Here is a 12,157-nt window from a genome sequence, read left to right as displayed (position 1 = left end):
TAGAGATGCATGTCTGAGGTCACCAAACTGGACACCCTCCTGTCCTTGACTGCAGCTTGAAATCCTGTCCATGAAAATCATGAACAAGATTGGTGACAAGGAGCTGCCCTGGAGGAGTCCAACACCCACCAGTAACAGGTCTGATGCAGTATTGAGAATGCCGATATAGTTCCTTCTTTGGTTGTATAGAGATCAGATCGTGCGTTGCAGTGGACTCCATACTCCTGCAGCACGCCCTGAGGACACTTCAGGGGACCCAGTCATATTTCTTTTCCAAATTCACAAAACACATCTAGACTGGTTTGACATGGTCTCAAGCCCCCCTATAACATCTGTATGAGGCTAAAGAGCTGGTCCATCATTCCATGACCTGGACGGAACCCAGATTGCTCCTCCTGAATCCAAGTTTCGACTATCAGTCTAAGACTCCTCTCTAGTACCCTGGCCTATGCTTTTTAGGAAGGGTGAGAAGTGTGATACCTCTGTAGTTGGAACAAACTTACACTTTCTGATCCCCATTTTTAAAGACAAGAACAACCACCCCAGTTTATCAATTCAGAGGTACTGTCAAAGACTTTCAAGCATTACAGTCATGCCAGCTATAACAGCCCAACAGCATCTAGAGACATCTGCAACTCAGGACAAAACTCATCCACTCCCGCTGACTTGCCACTGAGGAGGTTTTTTTTTTTTGACTACCTCAGTGACTTCCACCAGGGAGTTGGCACCAGATGGGGCTTAGTTGGGCTCAGCCAAAACAAATAACATGACGTCGCTAACGTATGGGCTTTTCACCCATAAGACGAGAATAAAAGGTCTGGTGCACTGTTCAGTGGGCAGTGGGCAGGGGCATAAACCCACACAAACTTACACTGTCTTATTTAGAATTACTGCACCTAGAAAAATAACCACAGCTTCAAACTGTTGCCTTTACAGAATCCAGTGCTTCACTTGTTGTTATGTTTTGTTGTGTTACAGCCTTATTCCAAAATGGAGTATATTCCTTTTTTCCCCCTCAAAATTCTGCTCACATCCTCAGGTTTTCTTGAATATGATCCCACAAACTTGATGCACCTATCTTTGGACAGTTTTGTCCATTCTTCTTTGCAACACCTCAAGCTCCATCAGGTTGGATGGGGAGCGTAGCTGCACAGCCATTTTCAGATCTCTCCAGAGATGTTCAGTCAGATTCAGGTCTGGGCTCTGGCTGGGTCACTCAAGGACATTCACAGAGTTGTCCTGAAGCCACGCCTTTGATATCTTAACTGTGTGCTTAAGGTCATTTTCCTGCTGAAAGATGAACCATCGCCCCTGTCTGAGGTCAAGAGTGCTCTGGAGCAGGTTTTCATCCAGGATGTCTCCATACATTGCTGTCTTCATCTTTCCCTAAATTCTGACTAGTCTCCCAGTTCCTGCTGCTGAAAAACATCCTCACAACATGATGCTGCCACCACCATGCTTCACTGTAGGGATGGTGCCTGGGTTCCTCCAAATATGATGCCAGGCATTCACGCCAAAGATGATCTGAGAGCCCTTCAGGTGCCTTTTGTCAAACTCCAGGTGGGCTGCCATGTGCCTTTTACTAAGGAGTGGCTTCTGTCAGGCCACTCTACCATACGGCTTCATTGGTGGACTGCTGCAGAGATCATTGTCCTTCAGGAAGGTTATCCTCTCTCCACAGAGGAATGCTTGAGCTCTGATAGAGTGACCATCAGATTCTTGGTCACATCCCTGACTAAGGCCCTTCTCCCCTGATCGCTCAGTTTAGACAGACGGCCAGCTCTAGGAAGAGTCTTGGTGGATCCAAACTTCTTCCATTTACGGATGATGGAGCCCACTGTGCTCATTGGGACCTTAAGAGCAGCAGAAATGTTTCTGTACCCTTCTGCACATTTGTGCCTCAAGAAAATCCCATCTCAGAGGTCTACAAACAATTCCTTTGGCTTCATGTTTGGTTTGTGCTCTGACATGCACTGTCAACTGTGGGACCTTATATGTAGACAGGTGTGTGCCTTTCCAAATCATGTCCAGTCAATTGAATTTACCCCAGGTGGACTCCAATTCAGCTGTAGAAACATCTCAAGGATGATCAGTGGAAACAGGACGCACCTGAGCTCAGTTTTGAGATTCATGTCAAAGGCTGTGAATACTTATGTACATATGATTTCTTTATTTTTTTAATAAATTTGCAAAAATCACAAAAAACAAAACTTTTTCGCATTGTCAGTATGGGGTATTTTGTGTAGACGTTTGAGTGGAAAAAAATTAACTTCCTCTATTTTGGAATAAGGCTGTAACATAAAAATATCTGGAAAACGTGCAGCGCTGTGAATGCTTTCTGGATGCACCGTGTTGGGGAAAGTGTAGTGACACGGACCCACAACAGGGGGCGCAAATGAACGGACAATAGATGAGCCAAAAGGTAACAATTTAATGTTGTGAATGTGCACAACGACTATACAGACAATTTCAGAATATTATAGCAGTCAATACACAAAGGTGACGTGTGGGCAGGCTCGAGGATAGAAGACATCTGTCCTGAGAAGAGCCGGAACCACACGATTTCCGCCGCCACCGAACCTGGTGAATACTGGAGCCGCCAAGTCCCGAATTCCCAGGTGATCACCGTCCCCGACTGTCAGATCTGGTACTGCTGGTGAGGAGCACAAACAGTGAGATGTGGGTGTGTGCACACCCAGTAACAAAAACAGTCAGAAGGTGGAAAGTCACCTCCACCTCTAATCACACACTCGTGCAGCTCCTGTTAACCACTTATCTGGTTGGAGTGTGAAGCGAAGCCGTCACTGATCACACCAAACACCAATCCCACAGATAAGGAAACACAGGAAAACAGCTACAAAGAAGTTCAGACTATTAGTCAGTGTTTTCAGTTCAGCAGAGAATTACCTTCACAGGTAGATGATATCTCGGCAATGAGGTGGAGATGACGTCCGGGTTTTATGGAGTAGTATGATGAAGTGTAGATGGGTGACAGCTGTCATGAGATAATGAGTGACAGCTGTCACCCCCGGCTGTGTCCGTGGCGGCAGCGCCCTCTCGTGCCTGAAGCCCGCACTTCAGGCAGGGCGCCCTCTGGTGGTGGGCCAGCAGTACCTCCTCTTCTGGCGGCCCACACAACAGGACCCCCCCCCCCAACGGGCGCCTCCTGGTGCCTGACCAGGTTTATCCGGGTGTCGGCGGTAGCAATCGGCCAGGAGGGCCGGGTCCAGGATGAAGCTCCTCTTCACCCAGGAGCATTCTTCAGGGCCATACCCCTCCCAGTCCACCAAATACTGGAACCCCCGGCCCATTTGACAGATGTCCAGGAGCCAGCGCACTGTCCAAGCCGCCTCCCCGTCAATGATCCGGGCAGGAGGCGGCGCCGGACCGGGAGCACAGAGGGGTGAGGTGAGGTTTAATCCGGGAGACATGAAAAACAGGGTGGATCCGCAGTGAAGCCGGGAGCTGGAGCTTCACTGCAGCAGGACTGAGGATTTTGACGATCTTGAATGGTCCAATGAACCTGTCCATCAGTTTGGGGGAGTCCACCTGCAGGGGAATGTCCCTGGTTGATAACCACACCTCCTGCCCGGGCTGGTATGCAGGGGCCGGGGACCGCCGGCGGTCTGCATGGGCCTTAGCCCTCGTCCGGGCCTTTAACAAGGCAGAATGGGCGGTGCGCCACACCCGACGGCACCTCCGCAGGTGGGCCTGGACCGAGGGCACACCGACCTCTTCCTCCACCACGGGAAACAATGGGGGCTGGTACCCCAGACACACCTCAAATGGGGAGAGGCCGGTGGCAGAAGACACCTGGCTGTTATGTGCATACTCGATCCAGGCCAGATGGTTACTCCAGGTCGTTGGGTGCGCGGATGTCACACAGCGGAGGGTCTGTTCCAACTCTTGGTAGGCCCGTTCTGCCTGTCCGTTCGTCTGTGGGTGGTACCCGGACGAGAGGCTCACGGTGGCCCCCAGTTCTCTGCAGAAACTCCTCCAGACTTGAGAGGAAAACTGGGGACCACGATCCGAGACTACGTCAGTTGGTATCCCATGCAGACGGACGACGTGGTGGAGGTCTGCTGTCTCCTGGCCCGTTGGGAGCTTCGGGAGGGCCACGAAGTGGGCCGCCTTGGAGAATCGGTCCACTATCGTGAGGATGGTGGTGTTGCCCTGGGACGGCGGGAGGCCCATGACGAAATCCAGGCCGATATGGGACCAGGGGCGATGAGGCACAGGAAGCGGCTGGAGAAGTCCTTGGAACCTTTTGTGGTCTGCCTTGCCCCTGGCACAGGTGGTGCAGGCCTGGATATACTCCCGGACGTCGGCCTCCATAGACGCCCACCAGAAGCGCTGCCGGACAACTGCCACGGTCCTTCGCACCCCTGGATGACAGGAGAGCTTGGAACCGTGACAGAAATCCAAGACTGCAGCTCTGGCTTCTGGTGGGATGTACATACGATTCTTCGGACCAGTTCCGGGGTCCGGGCTCCGTGCCAGGGCCTCCCGGACGGTCTTCTCCACGTCCCAGGTGAGGGTGGCCACGATAGTGGACTCCGGAATAATGGGCTCCGGTGGATCCGACAGCACAGTTTTGACTTCGTCTTCGTGTACCCGGGACAAGGCATCCGATCTCTGGCTCTTGGTCCCGGGGTGATAGGTGATCCGGAAGTCAAAACGTCCGAAGAACAGTGACCAGCGGGCTTGCCTGGGGTTCAGCCACTTGGCGGTCCTGATATACTCCAGGTTCCGATGGTCAGTGAAAACCGTGAACGGCACAGACGCTCCCTCCAACAGGTGTCTCCACTCCTCAAGAGCCTCTTTCACCGCAAGGAGTTCTCGATTGCCGACGTCATAGTTCCGTTCAGCGGGGGTCAACCTGCGAGGAAAGTAGGCACACGGGTGAAGAACCTTATCGGTCTCCCCGCTCTGGGATAGCACGGCTCCTATCCCTGAGTCAGAGGCGTCCACTTCAACCACAAACTGGCGGCTAGGGTCGGGCTGCACCAGAACTGGTGCAGACGAGAACCGACGTTTCAACTCCTTGAACGCGGCTTTGCACCGATCCGACCAGGTGAAGGGGACTTTTGGAGAGGTCAGGGCTGTCAGGGGGCTAACTACCTGACTGTAGCCCTTAATGAACCTCCTGTAGAAATTTGCAAAGCCGAGGAACTGTTGCAGCTTCCTACGGCTTGTTGGTTGGGGCCAATCTCTCACCGCCGCAACCTTGGCCGGATCAGGGGCGACGGAGTTGGAGGAGATGATGAACCCCAGGAAGGACAAAGAGGTGCGGTGAAACTCACACTTCTCGCCCTTCACAAACAGCCGGTTCTCCAACAACCGCTGCAGGACCTAACGTACATGCTGGACATGAGTCTCAGGATCCGGGGAAAAGATGAGTATGTCATCCAGATATACGAAGATGAATTGGTGCAGGAAGTCCCGCAAGACGTCATTTACCAAAGCTTGGAATGTCGCGGGGGCGTTGGTGAGGCCGAACGGCATGACCAGGTACTCAAAATGACCTAATGGGGTGTTAAATGCCGTCTTCCATTCGTCTCCCTTCAGGATCCAAACCAGGTGATACGCATTCCTAAGGTCCAGTTTGGTGAAAATTTGGGCTCCATGCAGGGGCGTGAACACTGAATCCAACAGGGGTAAAGGGTATCGATTGCGAACCGTTATGTCGTTCAGCCCCCTGTAATCAATGCATGGACGGAGTCCGCCGTCTTTCTTGCCAACAAAAAAGAAACCTGCACCCATCGGGGAGGTGGAATTCCGGATCAGCCCGGCAGCTAATGAGTCCCGGATGTAGGTCTCCATTGTTTCGCGCTCAGGACGTGAGAGGTTGTACAGCCTGCTGGACGGGTACTCAGCGCCCGGGACCAAATCAATGGCACAATCGTACAGACGGTGCGGGGGAAGGGTGAGCGCCAGATCCTTGCTGAAGACGTCAGCAAGGTCGTGGTACTCAACTGGCACCGCCGTCAGATTGGGAGGGACTTTAACCTCCTCATTAGCATTTACACCGGGAGGAACCGAGGATCCTAAACAATTCCGGTGGCAGGTTTCGCTCCACTGAGTCACAACCCCAGACGGCCAATCAATTCGGGGATTGTGTTTAATCATCCATGGGAAGCCCAAAATCACGCAGGAGGTAGAAGGAGTTACAAAAAACTCAATCTCCTCCCGGTGATTCCCAGACACTACCACGGTTACAGGTAGTGTCTTGTGTGTGATAAAAGGGAGAAGAGTGCCATCTAGTGCTCGCACCTTCACTGGCGAAGAAAGCGCCACCAGAGGGAGCCCTACCTCCCTTGCCCATCTGTTATCCAGCAGATTCCCTTCTGACCCCGTGTCCACCAGTGCTGGGGCTTGAAGGGTTAAATCCCCGCTCAGGATTTTAACTGGGAGTCGTGTAGACAGATGTGTATGACCCACGTGAATGTTTTGACCCCCCCTCAGTCCAGTCTCTAAGGGCGGGCGTTTGTGTTTTGATCGTTTGGGGCAGTCTCTCTGCTGATGTTCACTCGAGCCGCAGACAAAGCACTCCCCACGGACCAGCCTCCTCTGTCTGAATGCAGCCCTGCTCGTGTCCCTAGCACCGTCAGCAGGGGGAGCTGTAGCCACACGGAGCGCTGTGGCTGTGGAGCGTGGGGAAGACGGCTCCCTTTCGGACCCGGGAGGAAGAGGGACGGCTTGTGCCTGACCACGCCCTTCGCCTCGCTCCCGTCGGCATTCTTCTAACCGGTTGTCCAACCGTATAACCAAATCGATAAGCTCAGCCAAATCCCGCGGTTCCTCCTTAGCCACCAGGTGCTCCTTCAGGACCGACGACAGTCTGTTTATGAAGGCGGCGCGGAGTGCAATCATATTCCAGCCGGACCTCGCAGCCGTGATGCGGAAGTCGACTGCATATTCGGCTGCGCTCCGACGCCCCTGTCTCATTGACAGCAGCACGGTAGACGTGGTTTCGCCTCTGTTAGGGTGATCAAAAATGGTCCTGAGCTCCCTCATAAACCCAGTATAAGTGGTAAGGAGCCGTGAACCTTGCTCCCAAAGCGCTGTAGCCCAAGCGCGTGCCTCACCCCGAAGCAAATTAATCACGTAAGCCACCTTGCTGGAGTCAGACGCGTACATCACGGGACGTTGTGCAAAGATGTGCGAACACTGCATAAGAAAGTCCGCGCACGTCTCCACACAACCTCCGTACGGCTCTGGGGGGCTTATGTATACTTCAGGGGATGGTTGGGGGGGGGGGTCGTTGAATGACCAGTGGAATGTCTGTATTTGGCACCGGGTCGGCAGGAGGAGGAGCTGCAGCAGCGCCCTGAGTGAGTGCTTCCACCTGCGCGGCGAGAGCCTCCATCCTGCGATTAAGGATGACGTTTTGCTCGGTCATCAGGTCCATCCGAGCGGTAAAGGCGGTGAGGATATGCTGCAACTCACCAATCACACCTCCAGCCGACGCCTGTGCACCCTGCTCTTCCATTGGCTGTCCAACAGATGGTTGACGCCCCTCGGGATCCATGACATTGGCCGAGATATCCTGTTGGGGAAAGTGTAATGACACGGACCCACAACAGGGGGCGCAAATGAACGGTCAATAGATGAGCCAAAAGGTAACAATTTAATGTTGTGAATGTGCACAACGACTATACAGACAATCTCAGAATATGATAGCAGTCAATACACAAAGGTGACGTCACGTGTGGGCAGGCTCGAGGATAGAAGACGTCTGTCCTGAGAAGAGCCGGAACCACACGATTTCCGCCGCCACCGAACCTGGTGAATACTGGAGCCGCCAAGTCCCGAATTCCCAGGTGATCACCGTCCCCGACTGTCGGATCTGGTACTGCTGGTGAGGAGCACAAACAGTGAGATGTGGGTGTGTGCACACACCCAGTAACAAAAACAGTCAGAAGGTGGAAAGTCACCTCCACCTCTAATCACACACTCGTGCAGCTCCTGTTAACCACTTATCTGGTTGGAGTGTGAAGCGAAGCTGTCGCTGATCACACCAAACGCCAATCCCACAGATAAGGAAACACTTACAGGAAAACAGCTGCAAAGAAGTTTAGACTATTAGTCAGTGTTTTCAGTTCAGCAGAGAATTACCTTCACAGGTAGATGATATCTCGGCAATGAGGTGGAGATGACGTCCGGGTTTTATGGAGTAGTATGATGAAGTGTAGATGGGTGACAGCTGTCATGAGATAATGAGTGACAGCTGTCACCCCTGGCTGTGTCCATGGCGGCAGCGCCCTCTCGTGCCTGAAGTCTGCACTTCAGGCAGGGCGCCCTCTGGTGGTGGGCCAGCAGTACCTCCTCTTCTGGCGGCCCACACAACAGCACCGTACATCATTGTTATAGTACTTTATAATGCATGGATATAATTGGGTGCATTTGCCAGGTTTATTCTTCAATTCAACACTGATTTATAAAGTGGAGAGAAATGCAGAGTCACAAGGTGATGTGAGATTCATGGTTGTCAAGACGACTGTTTGATATGCATTTTGACATATGGAACCTCATAAAAACATTACATGTGATCTCACCTTTTGTTTCCACAGAACTCCCAACACCACATCCGTTTAATGACACCAAAGAGATCTTTAATTTCACTGATTATAAGAAACTTCAGGATGCACATGTGGAATCTGGTAGGCATCAATTTAGTTTTTTTTTAACTTTTTCCTTTCTCAATGGAAGAAAATCACATGATCTAACTGCAATAATTCAAATATGATTTTCACCTAAAACTGTGCAACAACTTGATGTTTAATGGTAAAGTATTAGTACATTGTTAGTATTTTTTTCTGTTAAGTAATAGTTTCTTGAGGTGATAATGAAAGAGGAGCATTCTTACAAACCTTAACTAAATATTTAGAAATTGGTTTACAGTGACTCTTAAAAACACATGGACAAGGATAAAGTTTGGATAAAGGATAAAAATTTGTTGAGTCACAATATACATTCATTTATTTTCTAAAACTTCTTGCTCTATTTAAAGGTCATGGAGGGCTTGAGCCTATTAAACCCTGTGCGTTGTTTGAAGTATACGAAGTCTATTAGAAAAGTATCCGACCTTATTATTTTTTTCAAAAACCATATGGATTTGAATCACGTGTGATTACATCAGACATGCTTTAACCCTCGTGGGCATGCAAGAGTTTTTTCATGCCTGTCGGTTACGTCATTCGCCTGTGGGCAGTCTTTGAGTGAGGAGTGGCCCACCCTCTTTTTTTTTCATTGTTTAGGAATGGCTCAGAGACTGCTGCTTTGTTTGATCAAAGTTTTTCCAAGGCTGTAAGGCACAACTGAGTGGACACCATTCGATAAATTCAGCTGGTTTTTGGTAAAAATTTTAACGGCTGATGAGAGATTTTGGTCTGTTAGTGTCGCTTTAAGGATGGCCTACGGCGCCTGACAGCGATCTGCGCTTCGAGGCGGCAGCGTCTCGCCGTTTCAAGTTGAAAACATCCACATTTCAGGCTCTGTTGACCCAGGAAGTCGTCAGAGAACAGAGAACTTTCAGAAGAAGTCCGCATGAGGAGTTTATTCGGACATTCCATTGTTAACGGACATTTTGTAATGAAAGAACATGCGGGCAGAGTCGCATGTCGGGCCGGACCCGATCGCGGGGGGTTGCGACAGGAAAAACACATCCGTGTTGGAAACCTTAACGGGCAAGTTGGAACATGCCAAAGCTGTTAAACAATTTCTCAGTTACTCACTTGTTGAAAGCCATCAAAAGCCGCCTAAATTTTACAAATAGTTTTCAACACGGAGGTGTTTTTCCTGTCGCGGCGCACACAGATTCGCCGAGTCGTCACGGAAACGACTCGGCGAATTTGCGCGCACGTCTTTCATTAAAAAATGTCCTTAAACAGTGGAATGTCCGCATAAAGTCCTCATGCCAACCTCTTCTGAATCTTCTCTGTTCTCTCACGACGTCCTGAGTGAATTAAGCCTTAAATTAGGATGTTTTCAGGTCGAAACATTCCAACGACGGCGCCTGGAAGCGCTGCAGGACGTCCCGCTCTGTGGAAAGTCCTTACAGCGACAGAAACACCCCATAATCTCTCATCAGCCGTTAAACTTTTCACTGAAAACCAGCTTAATTTCTCGAATAGTATCCACTCGGATATTCCTCACAGGTCCAGAAAAAATTTTGATAAAGCAACGCGCACCGTCTCGAGCAGCGTGTGAAACAAAGGAATTCAGCCAAGAGGGCGGGACCACATCTTACTCAAGGCCTGCCCACAGGGAAATGACGTCACCGACACGCGTGAAAAAACTCACGCATGCGCACGAGGGTTCAAGCATGATTGGTGGAATCGCACGTCATTCAAATCCATATAGTTAAAAAAAAAAAAAAAAGGGTCGGTTTATTGTCTAATAGACCTCGTACTTTTAAAATAGTGTAACTGATTGGGCACAACTGCAAATTACAGATTATAGATTACGTCAAAGATTTTTGTACAAACAGAAGGCATTCATACTGTGCTTTGATAAAATGAACATTTATAAACCACAATTCTATCTTTTTTTATTATAGAGTTGGTGACTTTTAATGACAGCTACATATAGGATAAATTGAACATTACCAATACAGACAATGTGACAGAGGTACCAGTGACACAGGTTGGAAATGTTGAAAATGCTTAAAATATTCTGTAGCACTTTCTGATTAATAAGTTTTTGTTATATGCTGTAGCAGCTTTTTACTATATACATGTACTTTGTTGTCAAGGGGACCATCAGTGTGCAAAATATGAAAGAATATGAACAAACTGTCTGTGGACCAAAAACAATCATCTCAGTTTTGTCTGAGTTTAGCTGGAGAAAGTTGTTTTGCATCCACACACTTATCTGTTCAATGCACCTACAGAGTGAATCTACAGGCCCATGTTCAGCTGCCGCCAGTGACGCGTACAGTGTTCAGAATAATAGTAGTGCTATGTGACTAAAAAGATTAATCCAGGTTTTGAGTATATTTCTTATTGTTACATGGGAAACAAGGTACCAGTAGATTCAGTAGATTCTCACAAATCCAACAAGACCAAGCATTCATGATATGCACACTCTTAAGGTGATGAAATTGGGCTATTAGTAAAAAAAAGTAGAAAAGGGTGTGTTCACAATAATAGTAGCATCTGCTGTTGATGCTACAAACTCAAAACTATTATGTTCAAACTGCTTTTTTAGCAATCCTGTGAATGACTAAACTAGTATTTAGTTGTATAACCACAGTTTTTCATTATTTCTTCACATCTGCGAGGTATGGAGTCAACCAACTTGTGGCACCTTTCAGCTGTTATTCCACTCCAAGATTCTTTAACAACATTCCACAGTTCATTCACATTTCTTGGTTTTGCTTCAGAAACAGCTTTTTTGATGTCACCCCACAAGTTCTCAATTGGATTTAGGTCCAGGGATTGGGCAGGCCACTCCAAAACATTAATTTTGTTGGTTTGGAACCACGATTTTGCTTGTTTACTAGTGTGCTTGGGGTCATTGTCTTGTTGAAACACCCATTTCAAGAGCACGTCCTTTTCAGCATAAGGCAACATGACCTCTTCAAGTATTTTGATATATCCAAACTGATCCATGATACCTGGTATGCGATATATAGGCCCAACACCATAGTAGGAGAAACATGCCCATATCATGATGCTTGCACCATCATGCTTCACTGTCTTCACTGTGAACTGTGGCTTGAATTCAGAGTTTGGGGGTCGTCTCACAAACTGTCTGCGGCCCTTGGACCCAAAAAGAACAATTTTACTCTCATCAGTCCACAAAATATTCCTCCATTTCTCTTTAGGCCAGTTGATGTGTTCTTTGGCAAATTGTAACCTCTTCTGCACATGTCTTTTATTTAACAGAGGGGCTTTGCAGGGGATTCTTGCAAATAAATTAGCTTCACACAGGCATCTTCTAACTGTCACAGCACTTACAGGTAACTCCAGACTGTCTTTGATCATCCTGGAGCTGATCAGTGGGTGAGCCTTTGCCATTCTGGTTATTCTTCTATCCATTTTGATGGTTGTTTTCCGTTTTCTTCCACGCATCTCTGTTTTTCCCCCCCCCCCCCATTTTAAAGCATTGGAGATCATTGTAGATGAACAGCCTATAATTTTTTGCACCTGTG

At 48.9% G+C, this 12,157-nt stretch overlaps 1 protein-coding gene across 2 annotated transcripts in view; it reads left to right on the top strand.

Moving 5' to 3' along the window:
- The window catches only part of LOC117515570 (gliomedin-like), a 65,723-nt gene that overhangs the window by 38,720 nt on the left and 14,846 nt on the right, over positions 1-12,157 (top strand). For both annotated transcript variants that reach the window (XM_034176188.1, XM_034176189.1), the window contains exon 9: positions 8,574-8,663. In XM_034176188.1, the coding sequence (XP_034032079.1) occupies positions 8,574-8,663 (90 nt within the window). The remainder of the gene's footprint in view (positions 1-8,573; positions 8,664-12,157) is intronic.

This window comes from Thalassophryne amazonica, chromosome 8 (genome assembly GCF_902500255.1).
Source record: "Thalassophryne amazonica chromosome 8, fThaAma1.1, whole genome shotgun sequence".
Classification (NCBI taxonomy): domain Eukaryota; kingdom Metazoa; phylum Chordata; class Actinopteri; order Batrachoidiformes; family Batrachoididae; genus Thalassophryne; species Thalassophryne amazonica.
Note: the sequence above shows the minus strand (reverse complement) of the source record. Positions and strands in the feature narration are given on the sequence as shown.